The following is a 23635-nucleotide window of genomic DNA, read 5'->3' as shown; positions in this document are numbered from 1 at the left end:
GGCTGGCTTTGAATTTGTGATCCTCCTGCCTCAGCCTCTCAAATTGCTGGGATTACAGGCATATACCACCACACTGGGCATTTTTTTTTTGTATTGTTTTGGGGAGGTACTGAGGTTTGAACTCAGGGGCACTTGACCACTGAGCCACATCCCCAGCCTATTTTGTATTTTATTTAGAGATAGGGTCTCACTGAGTTGCTTAGCACCTCATTTGTTTGCTGAGGCTGGTGTTGAATTCATGATCTTCCTGCCTCAGCTTCCTGAGCTGCTGGGATTACAAGGGTACACCACCATGCCTGGCCTTTTTTTTTTTTTGTATTTTTGATAATTTCCATTCTGACTGGAGTGAGAGGAACTCTTAGTCTAGTTTTAATTAGCATTTCCCTGATTGATAGGAATGTTGAACATTTTATCCATGTATTTGTTGGCTATTTGTATTTCTTCTTTTGAGAAATATCTGTTTGGTTCTTTTGCCTGTCTTTTGCCTGTGTATAGATTCGGTTATTTGGTTTTGGGTGTTAAGCTTCTTGAGTTCTTTATATATTCTGGATATTAATCTCCTGTCAGACGTTAGCTGGCAAACATTTTCTCCCATTCTATAGGCTCTCTTCACACAATGATTTTCTTTGCTGTGAAGAATCTTTTTAATTTTATGCCATCCCACTTCTTAATTCTTGGCTTTATTTCTTGAGCTGTAGGGTTGGTTTTTTTATTTAAGGAAGTCAGGGGCTGGGGATATGGCTCACGTGGTAGAGTGCTTGTGTCACACGCACAAGGCCCTGGGCTCAATCCCCAGCATCACCAAACAAACAAACAAACAAAGGAAGTCAGTGCCTGCACAAATATGTTGGAGTGTTGACCCTAGTTTTTGTTTAGTATTTACTGGTCTAACTTGTCTTCATCCACTTTGATTTGATTCTTGTGCAGGGTGAGAGATTAAGGATCTAGATTGTTTGTTCTACATATAGATATCTAACTTCCTAGCACTATTTGTAAAAAAAAAAAAAAAAAGGCTACCTTTCCTCAAACATATATACCTTTGTCAAGTATCAGTATGTGGATTTGTCTCTGTCTTCTATTCCTTTGGTGTTCATTTCTATTTTGATGCCAATACCATGCTGATTTTGTTACTATAGCTCTGTAGTATAATTTGAGATCAGATATTGTGATGCCTCCTGCTTCACTCTTCTTACTCAGGAATGCTTTGGCTATTCTGGGTCTCTTATTCTTCCAAATGAATTTTAGGACTGTTTTCTGGTTCTGTGAAGAACATCATTGCATTGGTATTCAGGTGGTGATTGCTGTATATTGCTTTTGGTAGTATGGCCATTTTGACAATGTTAATTCTGCTTATCCAAGAACATGGAAGCTCTTTCCATCTTCTAAAGTCTTCTTCAGTTTCTTTCTTCAGTGTTCTATAATTGTCATTGTGGAGATCTTCCACTTCCTTGGTTAGATTAATTCCCAAGTAGATTTTTTTAGGTTGTTGAGAATGGGATAGTTTTCCTTCAGCAGAGTCATTGTTAGATTATTGGGAAACTATTTATGAATGTTGATCTTGTATCTTGCTACTTTTCTGAATTTATTTATCAACTCTAGAAGTCTTCTGGTGGAGTTTTTTTTTTGCGGGGGGGGGGGTTCTAGATATAGGATCATGTCAACAGCAAAGAGAGATAATATAGTTCTTCTTTCCTATTTGTATTCATGTAATCTACTTCTCTTACTGGATTGCTCTGGCTAGAGTTTTAAGAACTATAGTGAATAAAAGTGGTGAGAGTAGACATTCTTGTCTTGTTCCTAATTTGAGAGGAAATGCTTTCATTTTTTCTCCACTCAGTTTGACGTTGACTTTGGGTTTGTCATATATAGAGCTAAGTTCTTTCTATCCCTATTTTCTCTAGCATTTTTAATGGGTGCTGGATTTTATCAAATGCTTTTTCTGCATATATTGAGACAATCATATAATTCTTGTTCTTCATTCTATTTATGTGGTGAATTGCATTTATTAATCTACCTATGTTGAATCAACTTTGCATCCCTTGGATGAAACTACTTGATCATGCTATACACAATCTTCTTGATGTGTTTTTGAACATGGCTTAATATGCTAGAAAATTTCAATATATATATGTTTTGTTTTTCTTTTTTTTCCCAGTACTAGATTGAACCAGGTGTGGCTCTGCCACTGAACTACAGCCCCAGCCATTTCCATTTTTTTATTTTGAGACATGGTCTATTTAAGTTTCCCAGGTTGACTTTGAACTTGTGGTCTTCCTCCCTCAGCCTCCCTAGTTGCTGGAATTTTACAACTAGTTGGCGGTGTGTATACCACCATGCCTGGTTTACAACTTGCATTTTTATTGGAAAGCACTGCTGTGGTTTGGTAAAGAAAGAGAAATTGATGGTGTAGAAGAGGTACTAATGCCATAAAATGACATTAAAAACATAACCATCAATTCATAAGGATATTTTAACAACAAAAATATAGCCATATTCTCAGAATAAAGGAGAGACCTTTACTAAATAAATGTAACTTTATGGAAACTCTCTACAGTATCCTGATTTTTATATTGCTTCAGCTGATAAAAAAAAGTCTTTGGATTGATGAGGATGAATTTTGGGAACCATTGCCATATAGAATTCATCTTGTAACATGATAACTCGCTAATTTGGAAGGGGATAGAGCTTAAGGGGCCACCACTCCAGGTAATAGTGTAAGATGGCATCAGTAGGGGTGTCTTTCATTCCACAGTTGTTGGTCCCACCTGGTGGCCTTATGTTTGCAGTGCTCCATCCTGTCTTCCCACCTCCAAATAAGAGAAATATGTGGACTATCAGAATCAGAGATAATAACTAGAGGAAACAAGGTAAACAAATACAAATTTATTCTTTTTAAAGTAGAATTCAAGGGAAAGGGAAAAGCACCACAGTAAGTGGCAAAGTTAATTAATTTGCTTCCCACCCTTTCAATCCCAAACTTTTCTACACTTGCATGTCACCCTTGCCACCTCCCCCAAATCTTGTCCAAAATTCTTATCTTATGACCAGTTCTTACATCAAGCAAGCAGCATAGCAGGCTTCAGGCTGGACTTAATACTGCCTTGGGAACAGCAAATACATTCAGCAGGTCACCCTCCAAATATTGCAACTGTGGGAGGAGATAGACACTGGGAGCAGAGCCCTGGCCTTGAGCCTTATCCTCTCCCATGGCCACTGGTGTTAAAATAGTGAGAAGTCAATGAAGTACTTCTTTGTTCCAAGAGCCAGGTTTTGGCAGGAATGCCCAGAGATAGAGCTGCCCAGCTGAGGAGCTAAGTCTCATAGCCCTAGGATAGGGCTTCCAGTTTCTCTCCCAAGACTGTTTGTGTTAAGGCAGCTATTTTCTTGGTTATGTGTCAACTATGTCAAAGGAAATTTGATGGAATTCCTAGCCAGAAATGGTTTCACAGGCCATTAGTCTGCTATTGAGAATGTGAGTTTAAAGAGTGCTCTGGCTTGATGTTGGATCTAGAGTCCAGACTCTTTTCAAAGCATCCACCAGGCAGCACAGGTATCCCTTAAAATGAATTTGGTGGATAAACATCTCCCAGGATTGGCCTCTGCCTGGTCTTAGGGTTTCTCATTAATATGGCCTGCCAGCCCAGTTCTTGGAACACCAGAAACTCAAATAGTTCTCTATAGGGAAATATTTTCCAACTTTGGGCATTGAAGGAAATGAGCACTTGAGAGCCTTGATTCCAGCCTTTCCAATATTGAGGGAAGGGCACATATCTATCCTCCTGGGTGGGTTATTTTATAAAGAACTTTATCATGGCTTCATATTCTCCAGACATTCAGCCTTCCCCAATGTTAATCCACTCTGCTCTAGCTGGAAGCAGAGGTACCTTCACAATGGCATTTTGACTTCAATCAAATTCTTTTGAGGACAAATTGCCTGTCAATCCTAACTGTTCCCTGGTACTATTAGATAACTCCAGCAAACACATTCCTTATCACTAATGCTAATCCTACAAATCAGAAGGTTTTCCTCAGATTACCAACCTAGCAACTCCCTTCGCCTCCATTCCAGTTACAGGGCCATAAACTACACAGCACCACACATAATACCTTTAAGAGACATGATACATGACAAATACCTAACAACATACAACAGATTTTGGTAAATCCAACCCCAATGTGGATTCACAGTGTCCAAGGATCCATTTACCTCACTAGAGGCAAACTGTCCACATATGCTGCAGTGACTGTCACTGGACCCTTGAGCAGTATACTCACCTCAGGTATTACAGGTAAACATAAGACCGCAAAGTGTCCATGACCCCCTTACTGAAGATTCAACTCCTGACCCGCTGCTCCGGTCCACCTACAGCACAAATCCTACATAACAAGATCTACGTCTTTTTTTACCATACCTGGCCCACCGCAATTACCACAGGCAGCCCAAGAGCTCTCAGGTGGAATGGGGGTTAGAGAAAAGACTTTACTGATAATAGATTTTTCCATATTATCTGCCCTCCTAAGACAGGTATATGCCTCAAAGTTCCTGAGCCCTCTAACCACAACAAATTTCTTCTATCCCATTCCTACCCACAATCAAGCCCCCTACAAAGTTACCCCACTCTGAATGATGTTCAGGCTGTGTTTGATATTTGCCTACAATCTGCTTATCATAAAGCCAGATACCCAGTTCTCCTGTCCAGAGGCCTCATGAACACTGAGGCAGATGTCATGATAAAACGTCTAACACCCTGAACCTGTGGCTTAGTGGGGTAGGAGGCAATCTTTGGCTTCTGGACCTAAGCCATTTCCCTGCATCCCCTGGAGCAGGTCAGTCTAGGTTCCCAGCAATTCTATCCACTGACCACTGCCTGATTACAGCACAAGAGTCCAAACATCTCACTCCCTCCTGATCTTGATGGTTATCATTTCTTTCTTTAAGACCCTGAACTGGACCTTAGGAATTGAAAGTGGCCAGAGGATGTATTCTGTGTTTTAGCCATGTAAAAGATAATAAAGACCTTCCTGTTCCTTCTTATCTTCAGGAGTGGGTAGAGCTTAGATCCACTCTGTTTTGGCACCTGAATCACTGTTTAGGGGGGTCCAGGAAAATTCCTCCAAGGCTCAGGTCTCCAAGGAACAAGATTTGGAATGAGAGAAGAGAACATATTGATGCTTCCTGTTAGATTCCTCTGTGGCCACAGACTTCTGTTGCTTTGGTCTGGAGGGCAGCTCACCCCAAACATCAATGGACAGAGATATCCTAGGAAAGCAGCAAGGATGCGCTTCTATCTTTCCAACCAGAGGCTGAGGCTAACAAAGAGCAAGGCAGAACATTAATACTTCAAGAGGTATTAGAGTTTAATGTGTGAGTGAGGCCAGGAGAGCACTGATGTACAGTAGATATGTAGAGTAGATATGTGTGTATATAAACTCAGGCAAATTAAGTTGACTGCAGGACTGGGGAAAATTTCCTCTTGGTAGAAAGCAGCCTAAGTGGGTTCTGACTCTGTTCAAAGTTCCCAAGCCCACTCTTCCCACCCCCACTATATACTCTGAGCAGTTTATGAATAAAGAGGCCACGGTATATGTTGTCTAGGAAGAGTTAGTTCAGTTTGAGAATTGGGTTCACCTTCAGAGTTAGAAGAAACAGTATTATGCACAGGAAGGCTCCACTGTTGTCTAGGGGGAAAGTGACCAGCTTCCTGATTTGTGACCAGTGGCTCTTAGGAAAGGACCACTATTAAGGATGGCTAGTTACAATTGCCTTATGATTGGCTGGAGGTAACCAGCCACCTCACCTGATTCAGCCTAAGAGACAGAAGGGTCATAGCCTAGAAGGGTGTAAGGCAGTCATACTCTACCAGGCTAAAGGATGGCTTCCCCTTCCTCACCCAAGGAGAGCAAGCTGCCACTCCTCCTCCAGATCTCTAAGGAAAGAGTCAAAAGAGCAAAGGGTGGCTTCAGTGGGGTCTCCAGAGCATCTCAGTGGCTCTCTTAGAATGCTGAAACCTTCAGGAAAGAGGAGGATTGAGGGGGGAGGCAAGAATCTAAACCTGAAAGAATTTCTTTAATATTCCCAAATGTAAAGTAGAAGTAGGAACCAGAATGAACTGTTTCCTCCTTGAGGAAATTCTGTTAGGGACAGTGGCATAAGGAACTGTAGTTATTCAAGGAAGAAACAACATATAGGTAGAATCTGAAGGGCTAGAGCTATGTCCTGAACCTGAAAAAATAGGACACATATTGCCCAGAGTTCTTTAGGAACACTTTGGAGGTGGGAGGAGGTTCAGTAATACCCTTTTGCCTCCCTGAATTGGGCCAGAGAGTAGGGTTAATCCCTGTGGATTCCTAATGCTGGTACCCTGGGATCATTAGGCTTTTCTCTCTCTATAATTCCATGGAGAAGACAAAGGGGCCAATGGGCACTACTTGGCTCTGCAAAGCAGCTTCTCTTTCCCATCTGAATGGCCAAGTGCCATTTGCCTGTGCTGCAACAAAAGGGTAGCATAAGGGACTGGTCTTGCACTTCAGAATTAAAGGGCATATTTCTAGAGTTAGAGGAATCAGGCCTCCTCTTTACCTGGCCCCTACCCCCACCACACATACCTCACATACCACCAGCCTTGCTGCTGCCCAGAGCCCAAATAACTCTGCTTGAGGAATGTGGGGCCAGTGGGGACTGTAAAGGTTGGATGAAGGCTGAGGGAAGATATTGACCAGAATCAGGAAGAATTATGGACTATAGAATGGGGATCTGGCTCCATCAAGAGGCCAGCAGGGTGCTGGCAGTCACATCAGAGCTTCGCACACTGGGGAAGGCATGGCGGAGCTTCTCCATGATGTCCTCCAAGCACAGGCTGACATCTTGACTCTTTGACCCCACATCATCTGAGTTGGAAAAGAGAGATTTGTGAAGATAATGTTAAACTCTCTTATATGAGGTCAAGAAGCCAAAGTAGGATGCAGCTAGGTAGTGGGCAGACCCAGAACATTTACATCTTCCTGTTACTATGACTATTATGCAGGATGCACTCAATAGAAGAAACATATGAGTGAATTATCCCTCACTCTAAGATTGAAGGCATGAGGAAAAACCAGTTTTATCCTTAGCAGAACCTCAGGCAGGAAATCTGGGGCAGAACAAAGCCATGGAGGAAGGGGCTGAGAGGGGTTAGGGAACTCACCTGCAGCCTCAGTATCTGGAGTTGTTTGTCCCTTCTCTGGGGGGTGACTGCTTTCTGACTGCTGTGGAGATGAAGCTAGAGACAAATCTGCAGAGCCATTGCCTTCTGATTCTGTAGGTGGCTAGTAAGAAGTAAAGCATAATTTGAGTTTTGCTTTCCTAACCTTACTTTGACAGACTCCTGAGCTTATAAAAGACCTTAGAAATGCATGATCATCCCTTGTCCCTTTGAATTTTAGAAGCTTTTGGCAGTGCACAGAAACAATGGCTTCCCCTTTTAGGAAACTTGTTAATATATTCAATTACCAATTAACTTGTTCCTTCAACGACATGTATCAAAGGCTACCAATTCTTATAAGGATGGCAATGCATCTAAAGCTATCTTGCTGTCATTTTGTCTATAATCAAGCTATTTAAAACCCATTTTTTTCTGGACATGTAGAGTTGTACACCTGATATTTGGTTTATGTCATAACAGCATATGTTATAAACCTCTAGGAATTCATTTAGAGACTGTCTCTTGAAGGATCTGGGAAAAGGGCAGGGAGTACTATTCCCTGGTAGATATGACAATAATAAGTATCATTTGTGAAGAGTGTACCATATTCCTGGCATCATGCTAAATACTGTAAATTCATTATCTCATTTTATGTTGACCACAATTCTATGATGTTGGTGTTATTATTCTCTCTATGATGGAACTTGGGCTTAATGAGGTTAAGTAACTTTCCTTATATCCCATAGTCACTAACTGGCAGAGTCATACTCAAACTTAGGGCTGTCTGACTCCAGAGCCATACTCCCAGAAATGAAAGGAGCAAAAATTAGCAAGAGATTCCTTTATTGTAAAAAATCATCTTTTGCTAAACATATCCATCCAAACCTGCTTCTTTCTAGCAAATACCATGCATGTAAAATCAACTTTTGGGATGACTTTGAAGGTTTTCCATTACTGGGGATTGAACCCAGGGGTGCTCTACCACTGAGCAATATCCACAGCCCTTTTTCAAAAAAAAAAAAAATGAGACAGGGTCTTGCTTAGTTTCTAAGACTGGCCTTGAACTTGTGATTCTCCTACCCTGGTTGCTGGGACTACAGTGTGTGCCATTGTACCAGGCAGAAATTCATTGTTTCAGTACCAGATTACAATGGATTGTGAAGAAGTGAGTCCTCAAAAGTCTTCCCTCTGCCCCTTGAGAATTACACACAAAGATGGTATGGAAGAGGGGTGAAAGTAAATGGGCTAAGGATGTGCCCATACCATTCCCTTCCTTCCCTCATCTTCTCCAGTTGTCAGCCCAAGAATTCTCTTCAGGAAGTTACCTGATAGCCACAGCCAAAAAGCTCTTTCTTCCTCCTCTTTGATGCACCTCCAACTCCCCAAACTTTCCCCCTATGCTCAGGTATTGCCTTCATTCTTCTTCTGTCTGTAGTCTCACCTGCAGGAGCAGTTCCCTCAAGCGTTGCAGCTGGGACTCTAGTTGCTTGTTGTGGTCTTCAAGGATCTGCATGCGCGTCTCTAGGCGGCTCTTGTGCTGCCTGAGAATCCTGGCTTCAGCCAGAAGCTCCTCATTGCAGTGGTCCTGTGCTGCCTCAGTGGAGCCCTCAGCTAGGTTGGGTGCCTCAGTCGCCTCCTCATGCTGCCACTTCAAGCGCCTCAGCTCTCCTTGGAGAATCCTGCCAAAGATAAAGCCAAGATCTATGGCTCTAAGAAGTACTTTCCAGATCCAAGATGTCCCTTCATATACCAGTGAAAGCAATCCCTATGCTCTCCCATCCCACTTTCCCAGTCATATTCTTGTTTGAACTACTTCCTCTCCAGCATGTATGCCATTTACTCTGACATTCTGAGACTTTAGAGCAGAAGGAGCTGACATTTAACATAAGAAATATCTCAGGGCTTTGATGTACTGCTTTGGGGATTAATTCTGACCTTAAAAACAGACAGAAATATGGTCTACAAATAAAAGAGGCATTAGGGCCACTGACTCACCTTCTTTGTTTTTATATTCCAGGAAAAGATATAAACAAGAGCTCGCCCATATTGCCTCTTTTCTCCTTAGCCCTCCTGTGTGGCCTACTTTGAATGGCCATGCTAGGTATCAAGAAAAAAAGATTCCAAAGATACAGCTTACTTTGGGGGACATTACTCTTTTTTTTGCAACAGAACAGAATCTTTATCTGCCTAGTATTTCCCAAGGCCTGCCCTCTGATACTCTAATGCAGTATTTCTCAAACTTCCTAGTGAGAAACAAGGGTTTTATCCTACTCCATTGTGGAATGATATGTGATCCTAACACACATGACTAGTCCATGGTTCACACCACTTGAAATCCGCCATACAAGTTCAGCAACACTCAAACTAGCCTCAATGAGATGAGTCCACTAATGATGTGTTTGTATGTCATGGCAATGTCCAATTGCTAGAAAAGTTTCTAAAAGCTTACTCTTTATGTATTTGTATTTTCTGGACTGGTGACAAACACTTTGCAGATTGGCTCTTGTCTGCATTCTACACTCTGAGGAGCAGGGTTCCGAACACTTGCCACTCCAAGTGTGGTCTGTAGACCAGTGGTATGGGTATCCCTTTGGAAGGTGGTTAGAAATACAGAAATTCAGGCCCTACCCAAACCTGTGAATCAGAATTTACATTTTACCAGGCTCCCCAAGTGACTCATGTGCACATTAATGTTTGGCAAATGCTACTCTAAGAGTTATTACAGATTCTACTTCTTTCAAAGTGCCTTGGACCTTCCTAAGACTCCTGCTACCATCCCTACTTTATGGAGATTAATGCCATCCCTATAATCTTTACTTTCTCTCTTCAAGCCTTCAAGTGATCCATAGTGTCATCATCCCCTGAAATATTTTCACTAGGTGATAAATAATTCTTTCTACTTCTGGCATGGGAAGTTCTTTGAGAGCAGGGACATGTCATAGTCTTATCTGTATTTTCTATATATGCGTCTAGTAGGTACATGGAAAACTTGGGGTTAAATTAAAAGAATTCAAATAATTACTGTAGGTGCTAGTGTTTATTGAACAGATACAGTAAACCAGGCCCTGGGCTAACCCATTATATGCCTTATCTCACTTGGTCTTCATAAATGACCCTAGGAGGTCACTTTCTAGACAAGGAAATGGAGCACCACAGAATATAAGTAACTTCTTCATGATCATACAACTAAAATGTGGAAGTGTCAGGTCTTAAACCCAAGCCATCTGCTTCTGAAACCCACACAAAATTGTGCCATGACCACATACACACCGGTTCTCATCTTCTAAATGGGCTAGGATCTTCTCTAGCTCCCCCTTGCTTTCTGTAGCCATGCTGCATGGAGCCTGCTGTCCGAAGGCTAGCTCCCGGTCTGTGATGGGGCTGGAATGCCTCAGCAGGTACTGGTCCTCATCTCTGCATTGGGTATTAGGAAAGGAAAACAGGTGGCCAGCTTTAAATAGAGAAACAACTCAGGGTAAGAGTTCTAAGCACTCCGTTCAGGTCCCTGGTGATACATGCTGGAATATTCACTCTTATGTCACATAGAGAGGGAAAGGCCAAATATTGAAGCTTTGGAGGGATAGAAGTTTTCAAAGGTGGCAGCAGATATGGTTAGGGGTTCAGGGAATGAATATTTTCAGGCTTATAGGGCTTCTAGGTTCTCCTTAAAGATCCCTAGGATATAATGAGCAAATCATTTCCTTTTCTGTGCTGATTTCCCTGTACCCCACTTGGCTTACTCACCTCCCAGAGGGATTTAAGTCTCAGTTAGGACCATATTGGTCTATGTAGCTGACTGCTCCTAGGCTATCTGAGCAGACCAGGAACTTCCCCAGAGATGTAGGACCTCTTCCCTGGACTATAGCACAAGGGAATGCCTTTGTTATCCTTTAGTCAAATCCCTGATATCTCCCAGGATTAGAGTAACACTAGATGGGGCTTTGGTATCTTGAGAACAAGAGAATAGCTCCTTTCTGCAGCTTTAGATTAGGGCATATATTCTTCTTTCCCAAAGTTGGGCATAGAAGAACAGAATTTCTCAACAGGAAGGGATTTGGGCAGATGGCTCATTCAGTGGATGGAAGGAAGACTGCTTCTCTTTATAAACACTGTGCCAGGAAGCAGCCTTCCATTTTTAGGGAGTCAAGTACCCTAACCATCACACTCCTGAGGCTATACCCTCCTGGATAGTGTCAGAAGGATCCCAAGGAGAGCTATTTCTGAAAAACAAGCATCTGTGGAAACTCACATGCTGTCATCTGGGGATAGGCTGTCATTAAAGAAGGAGCAATTTTGACTTTCCATTTCAGCAAGTCTGAGAAGAAAGAACAGAGACAGTAGAGAAAACAGGATGTGGGGGCCTTCTTTCATCTCAAGCACTCTAATCCCATAATAGGATCACTGGTATTGGGAGCTGCTCCAACCACCGCTAAGTATTGGGACTTGCTGGTTGCTGCACATCCCACTGTGTACATCCCCTGGCCCTGATTCAATTCTCATTGTCCCAACTGAAAACCCTTCCCCATTAGACTTCCTACAATCCCCCCACCAAAACCTTGTACCTGCTAGCAAAATGCTCAATGCGAGAGTGTGTGTCAGCGTGTGGCAACATTGGGGAAGAAGCCGGCCTGAAAGAAAGCAACAAAGATTCAGGGGACCAAAGATTGGACAGCTACATCACCTGTTTCCTCAATGCCTCCCCTCATTCTACCCCTTACATTGTGGAGATGGGCAAGAGTGATGGGAACAGGATACAGAATCTGGATTCTAGCCTATATCTCAGGCCCAAGTCTAGGTCAGGCCCAAGCAGAACTGCCCTGTCACTGGTGTAATTCTCCTTATAATGTTCTTCTAGCCCACCTGGGACTAGCTCCTTCACAGCACAAACACAAGGTCAGTGAGACTGCCCACAGTCCCTGCTCCACCACTGGTACTCACGTCTCACTGCAATCTGCCTCCAGCACTGATTGCACAGGCAGATAACCTCGCTGAGGGTGTTTGCTGAAATAATGTTTTGAGCGGAATTTGTTCTTTAAGGTTGTGGCAAAATCTCTCATGTTCTCGCTGGATGTTGTCTGGTGGGAGACAGGACAGAGAGACTCATTCTAGTGGCTTTTGCTAATCCCCTAGAGCAAAAGTGATTGGAATTCCACTCCTGTTAATACCTACCACACCCTGCTCCTAGCTAAAGTTCTAGAAAGATACACGCCAAACTATGAATACTGGTTGTCTCTGAGAATTTATATTGGAGGAGTGGAGGCCAGGTCAGGTATACTTTCATTTTATATTTTAAATGCTTCTATCTGTATAATTCAAATATTTTTACAATGAGCATATTTTGTTAATTTAAAAATATCTTTTCAAATAAATTCTGAGAATGTAGAGAATGATCAAGAGGATTATCAGCTTATCCTCTCCAGCCAGTTTTGTGTATTTGACTTTTTATAATGTTTTCTTCAAAATGATAATAAATAAAAAGTAAAGGGAATTCCGGTCCCTGCTCCCACCTGGTTACACATGTCTCTGTGCTACAGAATTTGAAGAAGATATGACAGTTTGGAAATATGGATTATAGGGAAATAGGTTGAAATATGGGGAGATGGGATGGGTGAAGGAGCAGTGAGAAGGGAATTTGGGATATACTTGGGGCTCTGGAATATGTGGGGGAGCAGAGTCATCTCAGGAAGTTACACAGAGAGCTATGGGTCTTGAACAAATCACAGGAGCAGTTATGGCTGGAGTTCAGAAATGCTGACCAATCTGGGCTCAGATGACTGTGAAGGGCACAGTTGCCAGTGAAGATCAAGTGGAATTTATGGGATAAGGTAAAGAACATATCATTTTCCTTCCTGAGGAACTGAGTAATTAATTTGAGCACAAACTCTGGTATTGACTAGAAGAGATAGAATCAATGACAAAGTAGCAAGGAAAGACGTTGTGGTCTACTGTAGAAGCAATGAAGGAAGCTAGCCAGGAAAAACTCAAGTGGGCTGGGTAACATGAGTCATCTGCAACTGTCTTTTTCACTCTATTTCTTTCCTGAGCCTTTTCTCTGCAGTAAAATAATGGGTGTTCTTTAAATGGCTGAGAGTGTCATGGGCCAACTGTGGCTCTAGTGAGGGAAAAGCTCCAATGGAAAAATAGAGGTCTGAATCCCCTAAACTGGTGAATTACTGGGACATTTTGGGGAATGCTCCCCACAGGACAGCAGAACAGAGTGAGTCAACTCTGGGAAAAATGGATCAAAGCCTAGAACCTGAGAGCTGCCTACCCTTCCCACCTAGCCCAGAGCCTCCATACCGGTGTATAATATTCCATGATGGGGTAGTGCAGCTTGTTGCCTTTGCTGGCCCTGCCAGTCAAGAAGCAGGTCTGGCAGATATCCACATTAAATTGTTTCAGACTCCGGTACCTTGGGGAAAGGAGACATTGTAGGAAAGATAATCCAGTGTGCCACAGTGACTTCACCCATTCCCCTGACATCTAAATATACACACGTGTTAGAAGGGGATGGGACATGGAGTCATAACAAGCTCAACCTCATAGACATAGCAGTGGCTGAATCCTCAACAGATGGGGAGCATTATTTTAAAGATTATAACTCTTCATGATATCATAAGCCCATATTCCCATGAAGTATGAGAAAGAACATTGTTTTACCACCTTATTTTTTAAAAAGTAGGTGGGGAGGGGAATAGTGGTAAAGATCTCATTGGAGCAAATAGCTTTCTAAACAAGGGTAGCCCAAAAGCATCCAGGATCCCAGGTACCACCACTTACCTTGGAGTAGTTACATATTTAATATAAAGGCAGCTTACTATCCTAGCCTTGGTTAAGCTGGCTATAAGATATTTCCAAAGTTTATTTATAATAATAACTCTATTATTACATAATATAGAATAGCCTTTTAGATCTACTTCTAAAGCCTGGCTAAAACACCCAGATTTACTAGTATAGAAGAATGAAATGCTGAGACTTAAAGGAATCAGCTGAATCAATATCTAGTCCTAGATCTACCATCAACTAGCTGTGTGAACTTGGGCAAGTCACATTCCACTTCTATTTCTTATTTGCTCATCTTATAACAAGTAGGGTATTTGTCAGGTGTGGTAGCACACACCTATATTCCCAGTGGCTTGGAAGGCTGAAGCAGGAGGATTGCAAAGCCAACCTCAGCAACTAAGCAAGGCATTAAGCAACTTAGTGAAACCCTGTCTCAAAAAATAAATAAGGGCTGTGGATGTGGTTCACTGCTTAAGCACCCCTGAGTTCAATCCCTGGTACAAAAGAAAAATATCGGGGTATTTTTAGGGACAGTAGTATGAGTTAAAAAGTTGAATATTTTATGAAGAAGGCCAAATTCAAGACAATGGTTACCTTTGTGGAAGAATGAGAGGAGAATGTAATCAGGGAGACTTAAGATGGATTATAATAATGTTTTATTCCTTAAGTTTGATTATGGGTATATACTGTAGTGTGCTAGCGACAGTTCCTTATTAGCTCACAAGAACTGGCTGTTCAATTTCAAGGATTTTCTAAGCCATTACCTTATAATGAAATTATAAATGCTCACAATTAAATGATACTGAAAACAAAGGTAATAAATATTCAAATCTCATCACTTCTTAATAAGTTTATTATGATCTATGCTCTTGTGATTATTTACAACTATTGTACTGGTTAAGTATTTTTTATCTGAAATGCGTGAGACTAGAAGTATTTCAGATTTCAATTCTTCTGATTTTGAAATATTTACACATGCTTTTCTGATTAAGCATCCCTACTCTAGAAATCCACAATGTTCTAAAATAGATTTGGGAGCATTTCAGATTTTTGGATTGGGGATATTCATCTTGCATCTGCCTGGTGGAAATAGTATAAATGCTATGCATCTCTTCCTGATTCTGCTCAGGAACCTCCTGTAAGTAACCTGACATAGGCCAGAGTGGGGATATTTATACCACAGAATTTAGCAAATATTACAAATCAGGTTTCCTTTTTTTTTTTTTTACTTTCTGGGGAGCTGATTATAAAATGTTTGTTGGCACACCATTTGGTACATAGGAATTCTTACAGTATTTGCTATACATTTTTGTAGGTTTTTAATACTTCATATATTAAAAATAAACCAAAACTAAAATATTTCATAATTTTCAATTTTTAAAAAGTTACACATTTTGCAATAGAAAGAATTACAACAATATATAATAATACACAATAGTTTAGCTATAACTATACAATAATTATATAATGTTATCTTGTAATATCTGATTTATATTTCCTATGACATATTTATGATGATTATCATCCCAGCAGGTATTGTTTCTCCTACCTGAACCCTTTGATGGGGCACTGTCTACAGATAGAGCACTTGGTCTGATGCTTTACTTGCTCAGCAATGGTGACCCGATGCAAGACAGCCAGCCACACCATGGACTGGGGCTCCAAGTTGACCCATTCCAGGAACTGGGAAGCTTCAATGACTGGCTTCCCAGTGCTCTGGGGAAATAACAAGTCCAATGAATATGACTGAGGCCCAACATATCTTGTCCTTAAGAGTGGCAGCCCTCCAAGAAACAGGGGAACCAGCAGGGTCTGGGTTGGCCTATTCTTCAGAGGTTTCCACATGTTACCCTGTCTTAATGGAGCTAGCACACTCCCCAACAGTACTGGAACCCTAGACCTAGAATATCCTCTGTTCTGTTGTCCCATCCCAACAAACTCTCTTACATCTGAATATTTCATGTTAAAAGCTAGTTTTTGGTCCTCCTTCAGTTCCTCCCACCCTTTCTTCCATGTTGCTTCCCTCCATCCTGCCCTTCATAGTTCCATACTCACAAAACGGAAGCAACTACGGACACTGGGCTCCACATTGCTGCCCCCAAATGCTGCCACTTCACCCAGCTGACGGGGCACCTGAATGGCCTCATGAAGCAGGACACCGAGGTGGCGCTGGTCACACTGGCTGCCTGAATTGGCCACTTGGCTGAAGAGGTCTGCTGGGCCCACCATGAAGAATAGCCAACCCCAATGCAGGAATGGCCAGAGAATGATATAAGGAGAAAAATCAGAAAATGAAGACAGGGAGAGAATATATTGATGAAGCTAATGATTTTTGAAACCATAATACATAGAGATTTATCCCTTAGCTTCTAGAAGCCTAGGAGTTCTAAAAAGAGCATTCTCTGAGTTCAGAGAGCAAAAGAAAGACAGACACAAATGGAAATCATCAGGAAGAGAGGTAGAAAGAGAAAGAGACAAAGAAGGACAGAAAGCAAGCTGTGTGTAAGAGTAGTGCCAGACACAATGACGCCATTGAGAAAACAGATTCCTTAAGAAGCAGTATGAGAGCTCAGGCTCAGGGGCATTTACACATGCATCACAGTTGGGCTTCCATATCCTATCCTATTCATGTAGTTTAATACTGCAGTAATATCTCAATAGTCCACACAAATGGAAGGAAGCAATGGCATGGATAAATCAAAAAGAGGTGCTAATTCAAAACATCCCATCATCTAAAAATGACCTCTAGGTGCTGTGCAATAAACTAGAGTACTTATATTTGAGTATGGACTGTATTGGCACTTCTAGAACCTCCTCCATCTCAGGCCAATCTTAGCAAACCTCTTCCAGAGGTTATTGTCTGTCTGCTTCATACCTCGCCAAAGGTCTAGAAAATACACAAAAGCAGAAGGCAAAAGGCCTGGGTTTGAGTTCTGGATCCATTGCTCACTAGCTTTAGAATCTTGGAAAAGTCATAAACCTCTCTATGCTACAGTTTCATTACTTGAAAATTGAGGACAAATAATCACTGTACATCATCTCATCTCAGAGGAATATTGGATAAAATAAATAATAGAGCCATAAACATACTTGGAAAAGTCCCCTTCTCTTTGGAAAGTACATGCTTTCTATGTACGTCTATCTCCTTCTCCAGACTGTAAACCCCTTGAAGCAAGGGCCATATTTAATTTGACCTAGCATTCACCCCATTTAGCAGAGAGCTCTATACACATTAGGATTTAACAGCTGCCGCTGTGCTGCAGAAAAGTTCAAAATGCTGAATTACAAGTTTGAGGATGGAGGGGAAAACAAAGATACCATAAACCATAAAGTTTAAAAACTACAGAAGTACATACTGTTCATCTCCTAGAGAATGTTGATTATTGCAACCTGTCTATGTAATGACATGAGAAATCTCCAGGAGAATGTGTGACACACCTTCAGCTTCAGACTAGAACTAAAAGTCAGGGCCCTAGAAACCCCATGATATCAACATGGATTCTAACTAAGTACTTACATCAGATCAGAAGAAACTAAACCACTCAGAATGACACTGGGAATAATAACAAACCTTAGGGTTAATTTTGCCTTTGGGTGCCATGCATTCTTGGCAATCCTGGACCAAGAACCATCACAAATGGGTCAAGCAGCCTTCTGCTGAGTCACAAGACCTACCTTCTGTTTATCTTAGACCTTTAATCCTCCCTGAAACACCTCTCCCTCCACCCAAGACCACTCCAGACTTTGGAGTTGTACTCACACTGAAGCTTTTCTTTCACTTCTGTGCCACACAGGCATGCAATGCCAGTCTTAAAGGACAATGCCCGCATCTTTCCACTGCGACCACTAGGTTTAAAAGAAGAGACTAAGAACATGAATATATGTGAAGTGTTAACATCTGGGCAGTCATTGTCCTCACTGAGTTGACTCCAGCAGAGCTCTGACCAAACATGCCCCAAACTGAGGTGAGTCCAAGTCCACCAAGGGAACAACCCCTTCCCACCATATCCACTGAAGATGTCCCACTGAATTTATCCTGGAAGTTGGCAGGACTGAAATTGCTTACCTATCAAAAACATTGAGGAGCCAGTTGAGGCTCATGTCTACACATAGTGGCACATTGACCAGGATGCCTCTTTCCTCCTCTAGCCGTTCATATAAGGCAGTCAGGCAGTGAATGACCTCTACCACATCCATCACATGATCACTGGCCTGTAGATCATGCTCATTGAAGATCTCCAGGGCTGTAGTTAGAGTTACCAGATCCACTGGAAAAGAGAGGAGAAAGGGAAACTATATAGCCAAAAGTAGGACACCAAGTATTGAACTAGGAGATAAAGTCACCAGCATCCCCACATTTGACTCAATCTCCAGACTATGTGCTTATATCATGTACAAGGATAATATAAGCTTCTCCTTTACTAAAGACCCTTATCCCAAGAAGGGGAAGCAGCAAAAGATCCCCTAAATTAATCAAACATATTTATATACTCATATTTTCTTTGCCACCAGTTTCAAGAAGATGATGAGGCATGAATAAATTCATCTCCTATGTTGTATTGGTGCCTAAGAGATCATATTTTAAGTTTCTCTGTCTTTACATAGGTTTCAACTGTAAGTAGGTCTATACATGAACCTTGTTCTGAAAACCTAGATAACATTGGTGAAGGCTTGGGTATGGCTGGGTAAATATGACACATATCAGGAGTACATTTTAATGACTTCCAAGGCTGAATGAGCCTACCCAGATGTGCCTAGGCCAGGAAACTTGAAAGAACAGTTATTGCTATATCCAATATCCCCAAGATAGCAAACCATGATCTGGATACTTCTGGACAGGAACTAATTGCTTGATTATCCTTGTTGGGCAGGGGGAAAGGGACAAAGAATTGGATAGCTATAGGGTTAATTTGGAAACAAGTCTAGGGCTTGGAATGAGTATAAGAACCCTAGAAAGCATGTGTCTACAGACAAAATATGCAAGCCTTTGGAGAGTTCCCACCAAACTAATCAACAACAATCCTGGCCAAGATAGGATGAAAGTAGGAAACGGCAGACAGATGAGGAACAGGACAATGAAGGTCAAAGCCTTAGGGAAATGTGACAGGAGACATACAGCGCAGGGCCTTCTGGACTCTGCGGAGCTTCATGGCAGTGCGATAAGCTGAGAACTTAATGTTGTTCAGATCAGCTGCAAAAAATGGAAAGAGACTCACTCAGATCAGGAGAATGCAAATTAAAACCCCAACAAGATACCATGTTATTCCCACCAGGTTGGGAAAAAATAGAAGTCTGACAACAGCAAGTGTCAACGAAAATATGTATGAATGAAAACTGCTAGTGTAAGTGTGAATTTATATAATCATCTTGAAAAACAACTCAGGCATTGCCTAGAAAAATGGAATGCTCATGTATTCTACCACATAACCAGGTATATATCCCACAGCAGTAATTTATAAACATTTTTTGACCAAGATTCATAGTAAGAAATTCATTTTACATCATGACCTAATATTCAAACACTCTTTTGTGCATGTTTAAATGACTTAATCATGTCAGAAAACAACACCTAACATATTCATTAAATATATATGTTTCTTGTATATCAATCATACTTCAATAAAGTGTTTTTTAAAAAGAATAGAAGGGAACCTCAATCAATAAGTAGGTGGAACAGAAGTGAGTGCTTTGTTCTTTCTCCAAAAGCATTCCTTTCTTTCCCCTCTGCACCTTCCTCAACTGGAAGCTGTACATTTCTGACCAACTATTCTATCATTACATTAGGGAATTATGCCCATAGATGTGAGGTCTAATCTGCTTTTTAATAATGTAAAAACACAATTACTATCAAATACAACACTTACTAAGGATTTGTTACATATTGACATTTCTTAGTCTATTTCAGTTTTAAATGCTTGTTATAACACACCAAAATGGTGTTATAATTTATAGACTGAAAATCATGCCTTAGAGAAATGCTTGCACACAAGTACGAGAAGACATATATAAGAAATCCTCAGCAGCATTGTTCTTCTTAGCTCCAAACTAGAAACCCACATGTTCATCAACAGTAGAATGGATAAAGAAACTACTATATACAATGGAACACACTAGAGCAGTGAAAATGAATGAACGGTATTCACCTCATCAACATGGATAAGATTTGCAACATATTGATGAGTCTCTCTTCCTAGTCAAAGATACGGCACACAAAAGTCACATTCATTGCAGTGTCAGTGTCTTTCAAAACAGATTAGACCTCACATCTACGGTCATAATTCCCTAATGCAATGATAGAATAGTTGGTCAGAAATGTATAGTCTCCAGTTGAGGAAGGTGCAGAGGGGAAAGAAAGGAATGCTTTTGGAGAAAGAAAAAAGCACTCACTTCTGTTCTACCTGCTTATTGACTGAGGTTCCCTTCTATTTTTTTTTTTAAAAACACTTTATTCAAGTATGATTGATATACAAAAAACATATATATTTAATGAATATGAAACATCATGAGTTTGGAGATAAGTATAAACTGTGAAATCATCACCACCGTCTATGTCACAGACCCATCTATCACCTCCAAAAGTTTCCTCCTGCCCCCTTACTTATTATTATTAGTAATAGTGGTCATTGTTGTTGTCTTAGTAGTAGTAGTAGTATGTGTGGGATAAGAACATAATATCTACCCTCTTAGCAAAAATTATAAGTATGAAAACAGTATTATTAATTATAGGTACTATGCTGTAGAGCTCTAGGACTTATTCATCTTATATAATTAAAACTTTGCAGCCTTTGACCAATATCTCATTTCTCCCTCCACCAGGCCCTGAAACCTACCATTCTACTCTCTCATTCTATGAGTTTAGATTCCTTACATAAGTGAAATCATGTGATATTTGTCTTTCTGTGCCTAGCTTATTTCACAAATGGCAGGATTTCTTTCTAAGGCTCAACAGTATTCCATTGTGTGTAGATATAATATTTTCTCCATCCATTCATCCATTGATGTACATTGCAGGACAAAGGGAGCTGTATAGATCCCCACCCTATACAAGTACCCCACATTCTTACCTAAAGTTTGGTATAACTCAGTCATCTTGGGATGGTCCCAGCATGTGGTCTGAGCCTGGTGGCTACAAACAAAAGCATTAATAGTGCCATCGTCCACTCCCCCCCACACACACAACACACACAGTGATACACTCAGTGATAGGTTGGATGTAAAAAGCTGCAATAGAATCCTGAAGGTCCCAAAGCTCAAGATTTCACCTTTACTCAGGTAGAATCTTGAGCTCTTGAGATGAGTAGGAGAAAAAACTGGAGTAGATGGAGGAATCCCCGCAGACAAGGAATGACGGGGATAGGTAGGACAACCAAGGAAGTGGGTGAGCAGTTGACTGACCAGTTCTGATTCTGATGATCACTCACTTGATGTAGTAGGGAACTTTATTGGGTGAAATTGCTCTTTCCCAGGGAACTTGGACAGAGGCTGGTAAAGGAAAAGAGAAAGAAAGCTGGCCACTGGCCGCTAATGGTCTTCAGGCCTCCCAGTCTCCTGGCCATTCCCCTGCTCTGTCCTCCCCCAAAAGGCAGTCAAGCCCCAAAGAAGATGTCTCAATTTCACTGCCAGTTCTTAATAACCCATGAGGGTGGACAAACACTTCTAAAGAATACATTGCTCTCCCTGATATTGGGAAAGGGGAAAAAGTTGTCACTGATGCCCTAATACATCAGAAATGTGGCTAGGACACAAACAGGAATACATGATGTTGCCTATCCTGACATTCTTCTCCCTGAACAGACTGCCATTTCTACTCATTTAGCTGCAGGCAGCTGGATTGATCCTGTGGATATAAAGTGGATCCTACTTTCCTCATGGGATTTAAAGCCCTTCCACAAGAAGGTCAAGTTTCTTATCCTGTGGGACAGAGGGAAACAGTACTGCCCATTTCTCTCCTTCTTCCCCCTACCCTACCCACCTCTTATGAGGAACTCTGGAAACTCATGCCTCTATCATCCCTGTGTCTTTATCTACCAGATCTCCCAGGAGAGACTCAGCAAGTCTGACTGACCTATTCATGACAGTTTCCCTGAGTACAAGAATCCTCTGTGGGTGTAGATGCATGTCACTGATTATAACAGTAACAAACCTGACCATGGTTAATGATTATGGTTCTCCTACTATGTGCCAGGTTAGATGTGCTCATACTTTGTATGCATATCTAATTTTCCTTTCTGTATATCCACTGCTACCCACCTGGTCTGGGCTAGATTACTGCAATGTGCTTCCTCACAGTTTTCCTTGTCCCATTCTTGCCTCCCAACAATCTAATCTTAACACTATATTCCAACATAAGTCCGATCACATTATCACTCATCTCAAACCCTGCCAGTATACCTCCATTCTATTTGGAATAATCTTAAGTTCTTATTTTCACCTACAAGGCCCTCTGTGCTCTGGCCTCCCCACTCTTCCTCCTTTTGCTCTATTCCACATGGGCCTCCTTGCTGTTCCTCTGTACACCTCTGCTTTAAGAATCTCAAATTGCTGCCTAGTATCTTTCCTCAGCTACCCCATGGTTCATTCTTTTGGTTCCTTTAGGCATCTGTTCAATTGTTACCTTCTCAGTGAGGCTTCTGTAATATCTTTTACCTTAAGTACTCCCTAACCATGCCTTCCTAGCTTTATTTTTTTCCATAGCACTTGTTATGAATTGACCTTATACATATTTTACTTATTGGTTTGTAATATGCCTTTCTTCACTAGAATGTAAACTGTCCTCCAGTATCTAAAAAAAGTATCTGGTCCACAATAACATTGTTTAACAATAAAATCATTTAATTCCCATAGCCTGATGAGCTAGATAATATTTTCCTCTTTTTAAAGATAGGAAATTTGAGGTTCAGAAAGAACCTGTTCTTTTAACTATCACTCTGCTTTATCCCTATTGCTTCATGGATGCCAAGTTATCCTAGGCTTCACGAGGCCCCCAGAGAAAAATGTAGGTTCTCTTGGAAGGTGGTTGAGGTTCTGCTAAGTGAAGTTCAATTTGGCTCACATACAAGAGAGGAAGTGCTGTGACCCAGGTCCAAAGTCCCGATGGGCATCCTGGAGCTGCTTAAGCCTCTCACCAACTGACACCTATGGAAAGAACAGGTAGAAAAGCAATGGATCTATTCTAGTTATTTAGTTTGGGATCCCCAGGTTCCAACAGATATCTTTTTCTTTTTTTGGTACCGGTGATTGAACTCAGGGGCACTCAACCACTGTGCCACATCCTTAGCCCTATTTTGTCTTTTATTTAGAGACAGGGTCTCACTGAGTTGCTTAGCACTTCACTTTTACTGAGGCTGGCTTTGAACTCACGATCCTCCTGCCTCAGCCTCCAGAGCCACTGGGATTACAGGCATGTACCACTGTGCCTGGCCCAACAAAAATCTTCATGAACTCCTTTATAGGCTGGCTTTTCTCTGGTTCCAGCCCCTCCAATCATCACCCAACTCCTAGCCTTCCCACATTCTCCAGAGCAGAGAAGAGCCACCCTAACTCCAGGTCACAGTCATTCTTGTCCCTGTCTACCCTGAGTGCTCAAATCTAAACAGGTCCCTCTCATTTCTTCAGTTCAATCATTCCCTGTAGCTCAGAGGTAAGAAGCCTATTCCCGGATCACACATTTT

General features: G+C 41.4%; 1 protein-coding gene across 3 annotated transcripts in view; it reads right to left on the bottom strand.

Annotated features, from left to right (window-relative positions):
* Positions 1 to 2868: 2868 nt before the first annotated feature.
* The window catches only part of Drp2 (dystrophin related protein 2), a 31376-nt gene continuing 10609 nt past the window's right edge, over positions 2869 to 23635 (bottom strand). For 2 of the 3 annotated variants that reach the window (XM_040283537.2, XM_040283541.2), the window contains 16 exons: positions 23021 to 23099; positions 21386 to 21446; positions 21029 to 21090; positions 19081 to 19155; positions 18031 to 18232; positions 17725 to 17810; positions 16020 to 16177; positions 15514 to 15680; positions 13482 to 13593; positions 12120 to 12256; positions 11744 to 11809; positions 11431 to 11496; positions 10452 to 10595; positions 8623 to 8860; positions 7185 to 7305; positions 2869 to 6888 (listed from right to left, as the gene is read on the bottom strand). In XM_040283537.2, the coding sequence (XP_040139471.2) occupies positions 6764 to 6888; positions 7185 to 7305; positions 8623 to 8860; positions 10452 to 10595; positions 11431 to 11496; positions 11744 to 11809; positions 12120 to 12256; positions 13482 to 13593; positions 15514 to 15680; positions 16020 to 16177; positions 17725 to 17810; positions 18031 to 18232; positions 19081 to 19155; positions 21029 to 21090; positions 21386 to 21446; positions 23021 to 23099 (1899 nt within the window). In that variant the 3' untranslated portion in view covers positions 2869 to 6763. The remainder of the gene's footprint in view (positions 6889 to 7184; positions 7306 to 8622; positions 8861 to 10451; positions 10596 to 11430; positions 11497 to 11743; positions 11810 to 12119; positions 12257 to 13481; positions 13594 to 15513; positions 15681 to 16019; positions 16178 to 17724; positions 17811 to 18030; positions 18233 to 19080; positions 19156 to 21028; positions 21091 to 21385; positions 21447 to 23020; positions 23100 to 23635) is intronic. The other variant, XM_040283539.2, reaches the window with a different exon arrangement.

This window comes from Ictidomys tridecemlineatus, chromosome X (genome assembly GCF_052094955.1).
Source record: "Ictidomys tridecemlineatus isolate mIctTri1 chromosome X, mIctTri1.hap1, whole genome shotgun sequence".
Classification (NCBI taxonomy): domain Eukaryota; kingdom Metazoa; phylum Chordata; class Mammalia; order Rodentia; family Sciuridae; genus Ictidomys; species Ictidomys tridecemlineatus.
The sequence above is the reverse complement of the archived record's forward strand: the minus strand, read 5'-3'. Positions and strand labels throughout refer to the sequence as shown.